This window comes from Trichomycterus rosablanca, chromosome 10 (genome assembly GCF_030014385.1).
Source record: "Trichomycterus rosablanca isolate fTriRos1 chromosome 10, fTriRos1.hap1, whole genome shotgun sequence".
NCBI classification, from domain to species: Eukaryota; Metazoa; Chordata; class Actinopteri; order Siluriformes; family Trichomycteridae; genus Trichomycterus; species Trichomycterus rosablanca.
In genome coordinates this window covers 18501522-18520928 of record NC_085997.1, presented here as the reverse complement: position 1 = coordinate 18520928, position 19407 = coordinate 18501522, and the positions used below count along the sequence as shown (strand labels likewise).

Here is a 19407-nt window from a genome sequence, read left to right as displayed (position 1 = left end):
AGGTGCTTCAAAACTTCAGCAGCGCTGCTGTTTCTGATCCACTCAAACCAGCACAACAAGCACTAACACACCACCATCATATCAGTGTCACTGCAGTGCTGAGAATGATCTACCACCCAAATAGCTTGCAGAGAAACAGATGGACTACAGTCAATAATTGTAGAACTTCTCAGTTCTTCTATATGGTAAGTGGAGCTGATAAAATGGACAGTGAGTGTAGAAACAAAGAGGTGGTTTTATTGTTATGGTTGATGTATTTCATTGATGTATTATGGCTGTGTATTTCAGCATCAGGTGACACTAGATGGCAAAAGTTGATCTTAGAACCTGAGGTCGTGCTAGTCACTTTACCAAAAAGGCTCATTGTTACTTGGTACTAAAAGATGAAGATGAAGCCATACACAAGATGCCACTTTTTCTATGAAAAAAGATGTCGGACTGTAGAATGAACCAAAATGTGGCTCATAATTACGATTCTGTCAGAGAGCACTGCTTTTTTAATTGTTCCTTTTTTCTAACCTAATGTATTTAACACCATTTGTTCTACACCAATCAGCTAAAGGCTTTCTCTTGGTTAGAGCTACTGTCAGCTTCACTCTCTTCAGACTGTTTGTTTAATCGTTCTTGATAATATTTGTGCTGTTCTGATCCTGGTAGAGCTCTAGAAGAATTCTGTGCACATTGGGGCTCGCCAGTTTTTCATCACATTTAATTTCCAGCTGTGCTGAGTGCTGTGCCAGCAGAGAGATTGATAGTGACCTTTTGACCTCTAAACAGCCCGCTAAACAACCTGACCTTGGTTATACACCATTGTGTTGAAATGATTGATTTATTTTACTGGCAGGACATATCTTACCTCTATCTTATCTATGCACTCCTGTCACTTACCTTCCCTAAATCAGCCTCGCTAAGTGACAGTACCATCCGACTCATTTCAGCTGACAAATCCTGGCTGTCAGATAGAAGCCAACTTGGCCATTAACGACTTAACCCGCTTGCATCCTCCCGCAGTGCCCTGCCAACTCTGGAACAGTCCAGACTGCACAGCTTATCTACAAATGCACAGGGACAGAGGTTACTTTTTGGCACTTGACCACGAGTGATATGTTGGTGTTGCATGGGGTTTTCTGAGACAGGTTTTCACTGGCTAATAAGGACATCGATGTACAGCGGTGCCAAGGCAGCCCAGGAGTGTGCAGCAGTGCCAGTCTGGCATGTGCAGGCAGGGGAAAGAGAGTGCACTTTAGGGATTGTTCATCTGTTTACTGTTCAAGCTCAAATAATGATAAAGTTAATTAGCCTTGTTCTATGGATTACATGACCCTCATACCTCAGATGATACCAGAGTAAATAAAGTGGCACTGCCTAAATTAAACCATGGTTTAGTTGTGAACAAAGGGCTTATATTATTATAATTAATATTATTAATATGATTAATATTATTATTATTATTATTATTATTATTATTATAATTATTGGGGGGGGGGGGGGTAAGAAGAAAAACTTACAATAATGTGATTGCATTAATAGGCACACCCTTAGTCTAATACTTTGACTACTGTTATAAAATCAAAAAGTGCTTTATCAGTATGGCACATCCTGACTTGGCAATTTTTACCCATTCTGCTCCAAACCTGTCAGATTTCGGGGGTGTAATCTGTGCACAGCCCTCTTCAGGTCACCCCATATATTTTCTATTGGATTCAGATCTGGGCCACTTTGATCTATTTCTGGTGAAGCCAATCTTTTGTGGATGTGGAGGTATGCTTTGGGTTATTGTCATGCTGAAAGGTGAAATCCTTAAGGTTTTGTGTAAAAATTGACTGATATTTGTAACTGTACATAATAACTAAAGTCATACTTTCAGCTGAAGAAAAACAAACCCAAAGCATAATGCTGCCAACACCATGGACCAGTGTGGACGTGGTGTTCTTTCGATGATATGTAGTGATGTTTTGCACGAAACATACCTTTTGGAATTATGGCCAAAAAGTTCAGCTTTGGTCTCACTGCTCCATAGCACATTTTCCCACATGCTTTTGGCAGACTTGCAAAATGTAGTCAGGCTTGGAGATCCTTTTGATGCTTTGTAAGCTCTTTGAGAATTGAGGCTTTTGCTTTAAGAAGCAACTAAGTAAATTTCAGGAAACTGACACTACTAGAAGAGCTGAACTTTATATGGGGTTAATCAGTAACTTTAATTGATGATAGATGTCACTGACTACATGTAGTATGACTTAGTTCATTAATTAATTCATAAATTCATTCTGAACACAGCCACATCCCAAATTTAAGGAGGGTGTGCACACTTATGTAACCACATTATTCTAGTTTCTTTTTATTTTCTCCTCTAAACACTTTCAGTTTGTGTTTCAGTTGGATTGCACAAATTATAGGTCACATTAAGTGTAAAAAAAAAATCTAAAATTATTATTTTATTTATTTATTTTTACATTCCATAAAACTGGCATTGTAACAAGGGTTTTTATTTTACTATTTATTATTTATTATTATTATATATTTTTTATTTTTTTAAATATGATTATATTATTTTAATTATTTAAAAAATCTTTTCTGAAAAGTCCTTTTGCTAGAGTGGGTGGTTCACAGCACTTTTGCTCACCGTGTTTGTGTGGTTTTCGTCTAAGTACTATGATTTTCTCCCATTGTGTGATTATATTCAGCACTAACTACAGCGATAATACTATATTTTAGTATAAAAACCATTTGATTCAGCCATAATTCTAATTTATTTACTAATTATATAGTGTGCAACCATAATCTCTTTCTTGTTTATTCAGCATCTGACATTTCATTGACCTTGGAATGAGACGACTGCTCCATGTCTTTTGTGCATTGCCAGAAAGAAAAATCTAATCCAGTTGGCACAAAATTGACCTCATCTTAAAAGATTCTATGTCTGTTGGACAGTCTTACAGAGTTCCTGTAGCTTGAAACTCAGTGAGGAAATTAGCTCTGTGTAGCGCCAGTCTACGTTTACTAAGTGCAAGTCATTAGTCTGTCGGATCAGTGGAGGTCAGATTGGTCCGTTAAGGAGTGCTGTAGTTTTGCATGGTAATTAGTGCAGTGTTTTATCACAGTCTTGGCCCACTGCCAAAGTAAAAGTGTACCCGTTTAATCCCGGCAGCATATGTCTGCCAAGAGTCCGACGGGTGGCCTATGCTACCTCACTTTACTCTTATCCAACCTCTCACACTTCTAAATGATAGATGCTATCTTTTAATAGTTCGTCTCTCGTCTGAAGTGCGAGCAAGCAGGCCTTTACAAAAAGCTCATTTCTCTCTACACGTACTGCAGGCTTTGGCTCATCGTTGCTGTGTCGTACTTAGTTGGCAGGCTGCATGCTAAATGTGTCTCGGCATATTTTAGGTCGCCAAGGACAAATCAGGACTTTACTCACCACTTGCTTAATCCTCTGATTGTAGCGATAAGCAGATTAGGCCATTATACATGCATGATTTCAAGTAAAGATTGAGGAGGCAGACGGAGAGTCATTTATTTTTTTCATAGCTCAGATCAACACCAGCAAGAGACTGATTTATATGCCACTGGCAATCGTCTGAACTGCCTAATTTGCTAAGGTGAATTGCAATGACATTTTATTCCGTTAGTAAAGAATTAGATTGCTTACATTTCTTATCCTATTTTTATTTCATAGAATTTTCGAAGGCATTCCTCTGCCATTGGGAGTACCATAATTGACTTTTAGGGAAGAAGCACCCATTAATTACACCCAATAATTGAATAAAAAATTTAGATTTTATGGGGACGTTAAGGGCTACCAAGCTAGTAGATTGCTTTTTCTAACTGCTTATTCTTCAGGTCAGTTAAACTTACTTGGAGGAGATTGTTACCTACCCCATTTCGTATGTCTAGACAGGGGGTGTGTTTGAAAAGCTAGGGAGCTCTCTACATAAACAGCATTTTACGTCATCCTATGCGCGCTCCCGAGAATGAGGCTGTTCGAAATCCTAGATGCCTTAATATGTTGTCTAGTAAGGCATCTTAAAATTTCAACTCTATTTTGACTCAAGGACGAGTGAGCATCGGAAGCATCCTTAGTGATCAAGGCAATCCCAGCATTCAGTACGGCAGCTCTTCTCTCACAGAAAAATAAAAAAAAACATGGCTGACGGTGCGGAGAAACGACTTATTTGCAAACGTAAATAAATTATTATTGATTTTTAACTTGTATTTTTTGCAAGTTCGGGCTTGTCAGCGAATTTAACCGTTTTCGGTACACGAAGGGAGATGTTAGGTGACATGCTAGCGCGCTGTGCCACCCCATCCCATTGGTTTGAATGGCAAGATGCTAAATGCTAAATGTGAAACTTGATGGAATCGCTGTCTAAGTAGCACGTTCGAATAACCTGACTTATAAGTCATTGACTTATTAGAATCCTCTCTACTGAGGCAGCTGCCTATGTGGGCAGTAAGACAGCAAGGCAGCTCCCTAGGTTTTCGAACACCCAGGGATTCCATTTCTTCCACCATAGAACAGAACCAGTTATGCTCTTTGACTACATGCCACAAATGGCTGTGCACTTGCAAGCCAAGGGTCAGCAGCGCCACAACCTTGTTTTACCAGTACTGAGCACTTAAGACTTAACGTAGTAGTAGTAGATTTTAGGTGTGCAAACTTATGGGTGTAAGCTTGCAGCCTAATTCAAGTGGTGCCCAAGAGAAAGCCTTACACTCTTTACATCCTTTTTAAGTCAGTAGAAGGACAAAACATTCCAATGCAACAGTGGAGTATCTAGTATAGGTACAGGTCATCATGGAGGAGTGATGTCAATTATACACCGATCAGGCATGACATTATGACCACCTTCCTAATATTGTGGCCCCATACGCAACAAACTGTGATGCACTGTGTATTCTGACACCTTTCTATCAGAATCAGCATTAATGTCTTCAGCAATTAGAGCTACAGGAGCTCGTCTGTTGGATCGATCCACACGGGCCAGCCTTCGCTCCCCACATGTATCAATAGGCCTTGGCCGCCCTTGACCCTGTCGCCGGTTTACCACCGTTTCTTTCTTGGACCACTTTTGATAGATACTAACCACTGCAGACTGGGAACACCCCACAAGAGCTGCAGTTTTGGAGATGTTCTGACCCAATCGTCTACCCATCACAATTTGGCTCTTGTCAAACTCGCTCAAATCCTTACGCTTGCTCATTTTTCCTGCTTCTAACACATCAACTGTGAGGATAAAATGTTCACTTGCTGCCTAATATAGCCCACCTACTAACAGGTGCTGTGATGAAGAGATAATCAGTGTTATTCACGTCACCTGTCAGTGGTCATAATGTTATGCCTTGTTGGTGCATGTAATAAAATGTATTTTAATTTCTTACCCCTCTCTAAGAGCCTCTCCTTTCTCCAGTTCTTGAATAACTCCCAGCAGGACTTTGATAGTTTCCTGGCTAGAGCTTATCATACTCTCCATAGCCTGCAGCTGTGCTTTAACCTCCTTATCCGGGTTGACGGGAACTATTTGCTTGCAGGCCTTGCTATCCACCTGCACACCCCCTGTACCTGGTACTGTCCCACCCTCACACGTGGGTGCTGACATGGCCACGGGTGCTGTTGGAACATGTGTTGTTGTTACCTCCTCCATGGCTCGTATAGGCTTGGCAGAGAGCATTCCGGCATGGCATTGCACTTGTGTGGTGCATCCAGTCCTTGGCAGAGTCTGTGACTGCAGGCCATTGATCTGCAGAGTCTTTTTACGCTTGCTTCGCGCAGACGGACTCTCTAGACACTCTACCTGTGTTAGCGAGTTCCAGGCAATAGGACCTGTCACCTTGGAATTGGAGTTTGGCAGCGTACTGCCATCTCTGTCCTCAGAATTCAACAGCTGCCACTTTTCTGAGCGGTCTAAAGATTCTGAGTCCCTGTGGAAGCTTTTTCTGTGTTTGCTTTTTACAGAGCAGACCTGGTATTCCGATTGGTCCTTTGATGGACAGGGAAGTATTGTCCTTTCTGCACATTTTGTGGCGTGAGGATGATGCTCTATAGTAGCTATGCATTCGTTCGTATGCATCAGTGCTTTGGTCTTTTGCACATTGGGGGATGAAACTTCTTCCCTACTGCCCTCTCCTGCCTTGGCTCTTTTAACATCAATAACATATCCATTATCCTGGTCCTTAGAACTTTCCACTGTGGCTGCATGTTTTATGCTTTGACCCTTCTTTCTCTCCAAGGGAAAAGTTTGGTAGCGCTTCTTCAGGTCTGGAGAGGTCTGCACTCCGGTGCTTTTGGTCACATTGGGAATAGATCTCCGTGCTGGAACCGTCATGTACTTCCTATAAGCGACTTTGTATGTAGCAGGTTTCGTTTCTCTTGCTGCAGCAGCCTGCTCGCTTTGAGCTTCGCAGATGTCCTTAAAGCGCACCTGCAAGGCTTTATTGCGCTTACGGACCTGCCGGCTCCCATTTGACGACTCTTTTACCTCCAGTGCCATAGATGGCGCTGCCTCAGAGTCCGATTCTGAGTTGGTGAGCATGCATTTACCAATCTCCCTGCTCACCATGGTTCCTGCCAACAGAAAAGACAGAGTACAAATTAAATCTGGAGATGAAGGTTCTCAAACCCAGCTTCTTAAACAACACATGTTTTTGGCCTGTTATGTATTTATTTTTCATTAGCTTTTAATTGCATCTAGTTAGTTTACGTCCCTTTATAAAGCCTACACAAAAATATGAAAGTAATTGTTTTTCCCCTGCTTCAGTTCCCTCCACTCGCACTATATAGTTAAAGTATTTGGACACCTGACCATGAGCTTGTTAGACATCCCATTTCAAAAACAAATGGTATTAAAATAGTGACCTCTGTCTTTTCAGCTATATCAACAGCCACTCTTCTGATAGGGTTTCTTACAAGACTTTAAAATATATTTGGCCATTTGTGCCCATTCAGTCAAAAGAGCATTTGTATGGCTGGGCACTGATGTTGGTGAGGTTCAATTGATCTATGGAAGTTCCAGTTAATTCCAAAGCTGTTCAGTGGGACTGAGGTAAAAAAAAAAAAAAAAGTGCTCTCGGCCTGATACATAGTATTAATTTGTTTTAATATACTTACATGCAGCAGATCTGCTTTTTTATATACGCTGCCTGGCCAAAAAAAAGGTCACCACCTGGATTTAACTAAGCAAATAGGTAAGAGTCTCCCATTGGATAATTACTGCATGGATGATTATGTTTCAGCTAGCAACAAGTTATTTAACCCTAACTGATGCAGTGAGTAGCTTCTCATTTGTTAAACAACCATGTGGAAAGACATCCTGTGGTCGTGAAAAATTTTTTAATCTGTTTCAGAAGCGTCAAATTATTGGCATGCATCAAGCAGAGAAAACATCTATGGAGAAGCTGAAACTACTAAAATCGGGTTAAGAACTGTCCAACGCATTATTAAAAAGTGGAAGGACAGTGGGGAAACATCATCTTCGAGGAAGGAATGTGGTCGGAAAAAATCTTGAAGGATCATGATCGGCGATCACTTTCACGTTTGGTGAAATCAAATGGTAGAAAAACTCCAGTAGAACTCAGGGATGTTTAATAGTGAAAGTAAGAGCATTTCCACATGCACAATGTGAAGGGAACTCAAGGGATTGGGACTAAACAGCTGTGCAGCCTTAAGAAAACCACTTGTCAGTGAGGCTAACTGGCAAAAACGGCTTCAATTTGCTAGGGAGCATAAAGATTGGACTCTGAAGCAATGGACGAAGGTCATGTGGTCTGATGAGTCCAGATTTACCCTGTTCCAGAGTGATGGGTGCATCAGGGTAAGAAGAGAGGCGGCTGAAGTGATGCACCCATCATGCCTAGTGCCTACCGTACAAGCCTCTGGGAGCAGTGCTATGATCTTGGGTTGCTGCAGTTGGTCAGGTCTAGGTTCAGCAACGTTATGTGCTCAAAGAATGAGGTCAGCTGACTACCTGAATATACTGAACGACCAGGTTATTCCATCAGTGGATTTTTTCTTCCCTGATGGCACGGGGTATATTCCAAGATGACAATGCCAGGATTCATCGGGCTCAAATTGTGAAAGAGTGGTTCAGGGGAGCATGAGACATCATTTTCACACATGGATTAGCCACCACAGAGTCCAGACCTGAACCCCATTGAGAATCTTTGGGATGTGCTGGAGAAGACTTTGCGTTGTGGTCCAAATCTCCCATCATCAATACAAGAGCTTGGGGGGAAAATGAATGCAACTCTGGACAGAAATAAATGTTGTGACACTGCAGAAGCTTGTGGAAACTATGCCACAGCGAATGTGTGCCGTAATCAAAGCTAAAGGCGGTCCAACCAAATATTCGAGTGTGTGACCTTTTTTTTGGCCAGGCAGTGTATATATACAGTGTATCACAAAAGTGAGTACACCCCTCACATTTCTGCAAATATTTTATTATATCTTTTCATGGGACAACACTATAGACATGAAACTTGGATATTACTTAGAGTAGTCAGTGTACAACTTGTATAGCAGTGTAGATTTACTGTCTTCTGAAAATAACTCAACACACAGCTATTAATGTCTAAATAGCTGGCAACATAAGTGAGTACACCCCACAGTGAACATGTCCAAATTGTGCCCAAATGTGTCGTTGTCCCTCCCTGGTGTCATGTGTCAAGGTCCCAGGTGTAAATGGGGAGCAGGGCTGTTAAATTTGGTGTTTTGGGTACAATTCTCTCATACTGGCCACTGGATATTCAACATGGCACCTCATGGCAAAGAACTCTCTGAGCATGTGAGAAATAGAATTGTTGCTCTCCACAAAGATGGCCTGGGCTATAAGAAGATTGCTAACACCCTGAAACTGAGCTACAGCATGGTGGCCAAGGTCATACAGCGGTTTTCCAGGACAGGTTCCACTCGGAACAGGCTTCGCCAGGGTCGACCAAAGAAGTTGAGTCCACGTGTTCGGCGTCATATCCAGAGGTTGGCTTTAAAAAATAGACATATGAGTGATGCCAGCATTGCTGCAGAGGTTGAAGACGTGGGAGGTCAGCCTGTCAGTGCTCAGACCATACGCCGCACACTGCATCAACTCGGTCTGCATGGTCGTCATCCCAGAAGGAAGCTGACGCACAAGAAAGCCCGCAAACAGTTTGCTGAAGACAAGCAGTCCAAGAACATGGATTACTGGAATGCCCTGTGGTCTGACGAGACCAAGATAAACTTGTTTGGCTCAGATGGTGTCCAGCATGTGTGGCGGCGCCCTGGTGAGAAGTACCAAGACAACTGTATCTTGCCTACAGTCAAGCATGGTGGTGGTAGCATCATGGTCTTGGGCTGCATGAGTGTTGCTGGCACTGGGGAGCTGCAGTTCATTGAGGGAAACATGAATTCCAACATGTACTGTGACATTCTGAAACAGAGCATGATCCCCTCCCTTCGAAAACTGGGCCTCATGGCAGTTTTCCAACAGGATAACGACCCCAAACACAACCTCCAAGATGACAACTGCCTTGCTGAGGAAGCTGAAGGTAAAGGTGATGGACTAAACCCAATTGAGCACCTGTGGCGCATCCTCAAGTGGAAGGTGAAAGAGTTCAAGGTGTCTAACATCCACCAGCTCCGTGATGTCATCATGGAGGAGTGGAAGAGGATTCCAGTAGCAACCTGTGCAGCTCTGGTGAATTCCATGCCCAGGAGGGTTAAGGCAGTGCTGGATAATAATGGTGGTCACACAAAATATTGACACTTTGGGCACAATTTGGACATGTTCACTGTGGGGTGTACTCACTTATGTTGCCAGCCATTTAGACATTAATGGCTGTGTGTTGAGTTATTTTCAGAAGACAGTAAATCTACACTGCTATACAAGCTGTACACTGACTACTCTAACTTATATCCAAGTTTTATTTCTATAGTGTTGTCCCATGAAAAGATATAATAAAATATTTGCAGAAATGTGAGGGGTGTACTCACTTTTGTGATACACTGTATATTATTAAATTACATTACCATTATTTTACAAATGGTGGCCTAGAGCTTGCTAACTTGCTAGTAAGCCTTTAGCTGGTGGGTTACCAGTTTCCTGTAACCGTGTTCCACCACTGCCTTTAGCCCCTTTCTCTGCTGTTCCACCACTGCCTTTAACCCCTTTCTCTGGTTTTTCATCATGACTTTTAACCCCCTTTTCTGCTCCACATGTAACAGCTAACCTAAATAATACAATACCTCTTTATTAAATGTTAATATTATTCTACTTTCTATCACACCAAGGTGTCAGTAACTGACTATATGATTAATTAATCCTCTTAGCTTAGCCCATTTTGCCTCACATAAATGTCAGGCAATAAGACACTTTGAAAAACATTAAGTGCATCGTAAATAGACATTACTCCTAATCCCTATAGTAGGAAACCCTTAAATCTCCTCGTTGTGTTGGGTCTAGCCTTCAGAGGGGAAGGAAAACGTGATTATCGCTTAAGAATAAACATGAGCCGTATGTTGTGAAGAAAGTCTGTCTAATTAGTGTAGTAAATAAGCGGTCTTTTGTGTCTTCAGCCCACCTGTTTTATTGTATCAAACTCCTCCACTGAGACCATTAATCATTATATGCCCCAACAAGCAGAAACTTGGCTGAGTACCTGGCTGAGAGTCAGGTGACAGATAGCATACCTGGACTAAGCAAGTCAAAGTGCCCAAAGTAAATCAATATAAAATTCCATTTTCTATGCTTTTTACAAACATTCTGAACTTTTTTGTGGTCCTGCCAGGAGGGAGGCTTCAAGGAGGCATTGTTGCTCACTAAACAAACCCAGACAGGACATTTGTCTAGGTGATAATATATGTCTAAAATGAGTATCAGCAATTTATCGATACACACGGCCATCATTTTATTTTACCCACCCATATTTTGATAATTTATATATTTATTTATCATCAGTAAGCAACTCTTCTGGTCTTCCAAGCTCATACAAGAACCACGGGACCTAGTGTGGAAGTATTATCTTGACAGGGTGCCTTTTTAGACATGCATCCCCTTTAAACTTGCGCCCCAAAACCAACCCATCATCTCTCACACAGAAACCATTGCAAAAGCTATTGACAATCTAAAATAATAGAATTAACGTTGTGCACATCATACATATAATGCAATTGAAATTATCAAAAACATAATACAACCCTACCTTACTCAATGCGATGGCTGAGCCTATTCTGCGAGCACATTATATAAATTCATGGTACAATATCAGTTACAGCTAATCGTAAATCGTAAGCGGTTCTTGGTTTTGATGTAAATAAGAGCAGAAAACTGTACTTTACAGAGCCAAGTAGAAAACAGTACAGCCAAAAGTACATTAATTGCTAGGTTTGCTAGTTCATGGCTGACAGAAAACTAAGGGGAGCTTACTTTTAGCTCCACGGGCAGAACGAGTCTGACTTGGCTACCACTCTGTGGTAATAGCCAGTTTAATTAAGACTAAGCTCTTTAAGAAAAGCGAGTCACACAAAATGTTCTGTAGTAGCTAGTGTTTATTTGAAACTGCAGCGTTCATTAATAACAGTAAAAACTGAGAGATGACTGAGAAGAGAAACTCACAACGTGCACACGCTTGAATCACTTATAGCGATATTGTGAACAGAGCATCTCCCACTATACACCTGTCTTAAAGACACACACACACACACACTCATGTCCTATAACAACAGTTATTGTTTTTGTCATTGATTTACTCTTATTGTTAGCCCCATTTTAAAGTTTTGATCTAGAGTATGTAAAGAAAACCCAATAGCATTATGTTGCAACAGTAGTATTTGCTTCTCCACTTAGCTGCTAATAATATGATTTAGTCAAAATATGATCATTAATACTGTTTAAACCTTTATCACACAGCCCTAAGCCACTGTAAATTAATGCACTTGTGGAGAACGATACATGGCCTTTAAATGACTTCTGCTCCACCCTGACCACAAATTCAGTATTTAAAAGTATTGTTCATTGTAAATCTCAACTTTGGGTAATATTTTGGAAAATACTTCTTTATTTATCCACCGTACACTGGTAAGTGAATCTCTCTGCCACTCCAGTTCCCTAACCCAACAAGCCCCCATAACATAATTAACATGACTCAAAAAATGGCCCAAGAAGTCCATGTTTCATACCGTACATTGTTTTTTACTTGCATTGTCTTCCCCTTTTTATTCTAGTCATTACTTGTATGCATGACCTGAGCTGAGTATTGTAATGCACCGAAAAGTGCGCTCATCCATAAAAGGTCTAGCCTTTCCAATATCTATTTCAGTCTGATCTCCAGCAAACTTTTAAGAGATCAGATCACAGCCTTTACTGTTCTCTTCCTCTCCATATTCAACTCTTGCTGTACCACAATAAGCCCTCAAAAAAGAAATAAATAAAAGAACACCTCTTGTTACTCTGCACTAAACGGAACTGAGCATTTGATGTACAACTCTGCTGTGGTTGAGCAGCTGATTGAATCTCCCTCATGATTAATGTTTGAGAAGCTCATTTTATTACTCTCGCCTCTTTTTATAGCCTGTCTCTATGCAGCGTAGTCCAAGCTGCCTGGCTTTAGATGTCCATAGATCATTGCTGGCACTAGACTCACGGAGTGGACTTCAAAGTGCCCCTTGGCAAGAAGAGTATCTTACATTAGAGAAGTATTACAGACAGTCGTGGCTCCAAATTGGAAATTACAGTATGTTAGCTCAGCTTTATCTCTACTTCAGGCAAGCTTGGAAAAACAATTACCTAAATTCGTAGAATTTAGAAGAAATTGATGTTCCAATTCATCCTATAGCTGTTTAAATCGCTTAAGGCCAGGGCTCTTCGCAAGCCACACACACACACACATTTAGCACATTATTTTGAACACCTACCACACACTATACAATTACAGGCTGTACCCCATTTGAAAGGGATCTCTAGTGACCAAATGATTGGGTAGTGAACCCTTCTCAGCACTGCAATCCTTAATTTCTATCTGTCTATGATACTGCCAGTGATACTGTTGTTCTTGTATGAGTGTATTAGGTGCAGCAGTGTTGTTGGGATTTATTAATATTGGTTAATCAGCTATTTCCTTGCATTTCTTGCATGATGTGTGTGAATCTTCTGTTGGTGGCTTAAATTTTTTTTTTGGTTGGAGCAATACTCTCTCCACAGATTTGACACTGGGGTGTCCTAAAATCCCATTAATTATTTACTATTTATTTATTAGTATTTTAACGTCATGTTTTACACACTTTAGTTACATTCATGACAGAACAGGACCTTCTTGCTGTGCGGCGACAGTGCTACCCACTGAGCCACCGTGCCGCCCCAAAATCCCAATAACACTAGTGCAAAAATGTATCCATATGATGGTTGTAGCTCAAAAAAATAAATACAAAAATAAATGTACGTGTCAGTGAGTTTACATTGATGAGCTAAAGCATTAACACTTAACTAACTAGGAGCTGAGTGCATTGGTGCACTAGCATGATCTACCTTGAAACATACAGTTTCAGGTTGAAGGACCTGCTAGTAATGTCTTAATACCAGATACCACAGGAATCCTTTAGACATCTTGTGGAGCTTATACCTCGGCTGGACAGAGCTGTTTTGACAGAGTATTAGGCAGATGTCCCTAATGTTTTGGCTCATCGGTGGATTTGTATGTATATAGAACATACACTGATCAGCCATAACATTAAAACCACCTTCTTGTTTCAACACTCACTGTCCATTTTATCAGCTCCACTTACCATTTGAAAGCACTTTGTAGTTCTACATATACTGACTGTGGTCCATCTGTTTCTCTGCATGCTTTGTTAGCCCCCTTTCACCCTGTTCTTCAATGGTCAGGACGCCCACAGGACCACCACAGAGCAGGTATTATTTAGGTGGTGGATGATTCTCAGCACTGCAGTGGCAATGACATGGTGGTGGTGTGTTAGTGTGTGTTGTGCTGGTATGAGTGGATCAGACACAGCAGTGCTGCTGGAGTTTTTAAATATTGTGTCCAGTTTTTAAATATCGTATTAGACACTCCTACCTAGTTGGTCCACCTTGTAGATGTAAAGTCAGAGACGATCGCTCATCTATTGCTGCTGTTTGAGTTGGTCATCTTCTAGACCTTCATCAGTGGTCACAGCACGCTGCCCACGGGGCGCTGTTGGCTGGATATATTTGGTTAGTGGACTATTATTAGTCCAGCAGTGACAGTGAGGTATTTAAAAAACTCCATCAGCGCTGCTGTGTCTTATCCACTCATACCAGCACAACACACACTAACACACCACCACCATGTCATTGCCACTGCAGTGCTGAGAATGATCCACCACCCAAACAATACCTACTCTGTAGTGGTCCTGGGAGAGTCCTGACCATTGAAGAACAGCATGAAAGGGGGCTAACAAAGCATGCAGAGAAACAGATGGACTACAGTCAGTAATTGTAGAACTACAAAGTGCTTCTATATGGTAAGTGGAGCTGATCAAATGGACAGTGAGTGTACAGTAGAAACAAGGAGGTGGTTTTAATGTTATGGCTGATTAGTGTAAATCTGACAAATGTGTCTCACACTTGACTCAGCCTGGATTTTAAACAGTTGCTCAGTACTACAGATGAAGCTGCTGTTTGCTATTCTGTTTGCACTCAATCACAGAGTCTTTTCTACTGTAGACCAGGGTGTAAGGAGCCCTCAGGCTGCTCAGTGACATCACTTCACATCTGCTGTGCAGTAGGAAAGACCTCTGTCCCAGATTTCTCTGCTTTATCCTAAGCCTAATATGTTTGAACAGATTGTGCTGGTACTCAGTCTGTGAAAAATGAAGGTACAGTGTGTGGGTTCTGAACACTGCTGTGACTCTGCACTCACTCGCTGTGTATATTGCATTCAGGTAGTTCTGCACTTTAACTGGGATTAGTGTGGAGTTTCAGACTGCTGTACGGGGCAGAGAGTGATATTTCTTGACGTAGTCGGAATATTTGGAGGTGATTAAAGCCAGAAAAATGAGCGGGTAAATGATGTTTGCAGTACTGTAGGCAGGAGGGCTGTGTTTGTGGGTAAATGTGTGGGATGTAGCATTAGTGATTGCTGTGGTCATCAGTGAAGTATTTTCTAAGGCATTAGTGCATCAGTTGATCGCTCTCTAATGCTATAAGATGCCTGCGTCCATCCTAATACACGGCATTAGTAGACTAGCCACATTTCAAGATAGATATTTCAAAAGAAACAAGCCAAATAAATAATTTAATAAATAAAACTCCATGTTTAGTACATAAAGCTAATGGTTTGTTCTTTTACTTTTCTTCCATTAAATGTAATCAGTCGATATCAGGCTCTTTTCAGGTGGGAAAAAAAGCTTTCGTGCACTGTGCAGATATTGACAAAAAAAATTTTTTTCCCTCTAAACTGACCCCTATGGACCCCATCAACCTGTGAATCACGCTTGAGTAGTGATGCCTTCACAAACAAGTTTGTCTTGACTGTTTCCAGACTGCTGTTACACCTCCTGTAAATGGTACGCTGGATACAGTTACTAACTTACTTTCAGAATCATTCAGACCCTGATCAACTCCAGACCTGTTTTAAAAGGAGCTCATTAATACAACCCCAAATCAGAAAAAGTTTACAGTATGGAAAATGCAAATAAAATAAAAATGCAGTGTTTCTTACATTTATTTAGGCATGGCTGTGGAAGAAGAGGGTATGGGTACTGGACTGGCCTGCCTGCCTGCAGTCCTGGCCTGTCCCCAATAGAGAAAGTGTGGATAAATTTGAAACAATAAATGCGGCGACATCGACGACCCCGTACTGTTGCACATTTTAAGACGTGTTTGCAGGAAGAATGGGACAAAATAAAAGCTGAAACACTAAATCACTTGGTCTCCTCGGTGCCTTAACGTATTGTAAGTGTGGTGAAAAGGAATGGCAACATTACAAAGTGGTAAATGCTTTACTGTCCCAACTTTGTTTTGGAATGTGTTGCAGGCCTGAAATGCAGGAATGGATGTTTATTAGTGATGTAACGATGCACCACCATAGAGTTAATAACTGATTCAAAAATTCCACAATTCAAAACTATTTGACATGTAAAATGAATTGATATTCACTTTAAACAGCAGAGGGCTATACACCTGGCCTGGTTGACGTCACTGGCGCTATACGCCTGGTTGCCAAATTCGGGGTTTTTCAGCCAAATTGGGCTTAATTAAAAATTGTTTTGCATAGTTTGTTCCTACCTCAGAAATAAAAGATAATCACAAAAACAGCATTTTTTAAGATAAATAATAAAAGGAAACTTTGTCATCATTTGTCTTCAATTTCAGTTTTAAAAAATCGGGAAAAAATGTATAGTGAACCAAGTATCGTGCATCGCATCATGGCTAGAGTGTATCGTTACATCCCTAATGTTTATTAATAAATGAAATGAAGTTGAACACACAAAACATGAAATATCTCAGGTTCATACTGTTGCAATGAAATAAAAGTCAGATTAAATGTAAGAAACTTACAAGGGCGTATAATAAAGCATTGTTTTTCTATTTTTGAATTTGACATTTTTCAAAAAACAATTTTATATATACACGTGACGCTGCATTATGATTTTGGCTTTATTTGGGTATTTAAGTTTGTGGATTAGAGCAATATTTAAGTGCTGGATTAGTCAGCAGGGGTTTGATTGACAGTTTTCTTCTTCTCAGCCTTCCTAATTAAAGGGAGCAGGAGTTTAATTAGTGATAGGAAAAGGTTCAGTAGCTCCCAGCATCATTTTCTTTCTGTCTTGCTCTATCACATTCTTAATCTATCTCACCCTCAATCTCTCACTCTCACCAACCTTTACATGCCTTATTCGTTCTTTGTCAATGTCTCTTTGTGTTTTGCTGTCTGCCCAGGTCTGTGTCCATCTGTTTGGCTGTGTCTTCTTTTAAAGTCTCTTAGATTTTGTCCACACTTAGGTTGCATTCACATAGACATTTTCAACATTTATGAAAAACACGTTGGCATTGATACCAATTCAGATTCTCTTCAGTTAACATTCAGAACTGTATCTGTATCTATTTTGGTTTAATGATTTTATCTTCCCACAACTGTCATACTACAGGAGCGTAAAATAAATTAGAAGGGTTGTGTCAGGAGGGGGATCTGATGTTAAACTGTACCAAATCATGTATGTGAACCATAATCATCCACTGTGGCTACCTCTAAAAATACAGAAGCAGCAGAAAGGAGTGAGGGGGGGAAATATGGTTTGGGTCATGCTCTATTTCTTTGCATTGTATTGACATTGTATTAAAGTGCTTTTCAAAGCAGTTGAAGTTACAAACACAGCCAGAAATATTTAAGTGAGAGCAATTTATGACCAAGAGTCTTTGAGAGCATTAATTTAGATGTAAGTAGGGCATTTCTATTTAACCTTTGGATCAAAACAACACCAGTCAATCTTGGACATGTAAGCTAAAGGGTCGAGGTACAGAAGTATGCTGCTAATGTGAAGCTGCAAGTTCAAGCAACAGTTCACATTTCAGTTCTCAGGTGTCTAAAGTAAAAATGTCTACATTAGCTTCTACCGCTTTATCTTGGTCAGAGTGGCTGTGTGTCTGGTTTTTCCAGAATCACTGGTTACAGCCCAGTAATTTATTATGCATCCTCATCCAGACATATTCCATCATGTCTGTATGTATCGACTGGCCAGTAGCACTTCTGGTAATTCAGATCCTAAATCACAGTGGTTGTGGGCTAGCGTAATTTACTACTGCACCACCTGAGCACTGTCTGTGCTATCTTGTACATCTTATCCTGTGCACTTATAAATATTAGGTGACCCGCCATTCACATTTATTTTAAGTAAAATCCTGTTCTGTATTAATATTGTTGTGGCACATTTGTACACTATATATCAATATAATGTTATTTACAACATAATGCTATTAATCGTTTTAATTATTTTAATAGACAGACTAAACTTATGGATGTATATTTTGGTTTTCCAGCTTTTGTGCAATATGTAAGACCAAGAAATTATTAAGAATGGTCAGTCACAGGATGAATGCCATTAGGTATTTATTTATTAATTTCTTTATTTTTGTTATTTGTGGTTTCTTCATTTACATTTACATTTTCAGCATTTAGCAGATGCTTTTATCCAAAGCGACTTAAAGTGATGTGACAGTATACATTCTAAGCAATTGAGGGTTAAGGACCTTGCTCAAAGGCCCAGCAGTGTCAACTAGGCAGTGGTGGGGCTTAAACCAGCAATCTTCTGATTACTAGTCCAGTACCTTAATCAACAAGCTACAACTGCCCTCTTCAGTTTACACCATGGGCTGCTAAGTGGGTAGCACTGTTGCCTCACAGCAAAAAGGTCCTGGGTTTGATTCCCAGGTAGGGCGGTCTGGGTCCTTTCTGTGTTGAGTTTGCATGTTCTCCCTTTGTCCACGTGGGTTTCCTCCGGGTGCTCCGGTTTCCTCCCACAGTCCAAAGACGTGCAAGTGAGGTGAATTGGAGATACTAAATTGTCCATGACTGTGTTGGATGTGTCATTTCCCTGCAACCCCCCATTCTCTTAGTATGACACTTTCAGCTTCAAAGCTGTGTGGAACTAAAATGAAATGGGTAGCGGGAGTTACCCCCCACAGCCAGCCTACTCAAAAATGCAATGCCTCTGTTCTACTAACGAGAGAAAAAGGAAGACGGGCAGAGATAATGAGAGTGATGATGATGATGATGATAATAGTGATAAAGGTGCAAAGATGATGAGATGTGGAGTGACAGAATTAGAGGTGGAGAGAGATGTAGATACACATGTACTGGGGTAAATGGTCAGAGCTGGCACAGAGCAAGTCATGAAGACATGACTAATATTCTTAAACAGGCTCAGCAGAAAGCACTTCGTTCCTCTCTTTCAGAATAAGCTGTACGCACAGCAATGGAACCAAGTGATATCGGTGGGATCTCCTCTAAATCTGACATGAATCCTGGTGTGATAAGGGCAGGTGATATTACCTGGTGGTCTCGGATTAAGCTGTCACTTAGCAGACCTGGAGGTGGCCTGACATCGATTGAGAGCCTAGATTCGATTTGCCGTCCTGAGCCTGATTAAGTTTAGATTACTTATAATGATGCTGCACAGTGAATCATATTTCACTTGGGCTGTTGAAAGGCTTGCTTGGTTATATTTAAGAGCTCAGCTAGTTCGTTTCTATTTGATTCAGAATCAAATGCTTGATCTCCGTTGTGATGTTTTAAACCAAACGTCTAAATTTGGTCACGTACCTCTGTGGGCTTTTTTATATGTTTAACCTGATGATGATACACTTCTAGTAAACGTTGAATGGGTGAGTGGGTGTTGCCCTGCTGTAAATATGTCCCCTATCCTGGGGGTTTAATAAAGGCTTAGCTGTTAATGTACCAGAA

General features: G+C 40.8%; 2 protein-coding genes across 4 annotated transcripts in view; one reads left to right on the top strand and one right to left on the bottom strand.

Annotated features, from left to right (window-relative positions):
- dock1 (dedicator of cytokinesis 1) overlaps positions 1–19407 on the top strand; it is a 469250-nt gene that overhangs the window by 252246 nt on the left and 197597 nt on the right. The window lies entirely within an intron of this gene.
- The window catches only part of LOC134321265 (inhibitory synaptic factor 2A), a 66224-nt gene that overhangs the window by 37052 nt on the left and 9765 nt on the right, over positions 1–19407 (bottom strand). The window contains exon 2 of the mRNA XM_063002903.1: positions 5383–6565. Within this exon, the coding sequence (XP_062858973.1) occupies positions 5383–6560 (1178 nt within the window). The 5' untranslated portion in view covers positions 6561–6565. The remainder of the gene's footprint in view (positions 1–5382; positions 6566–19407) is intronic.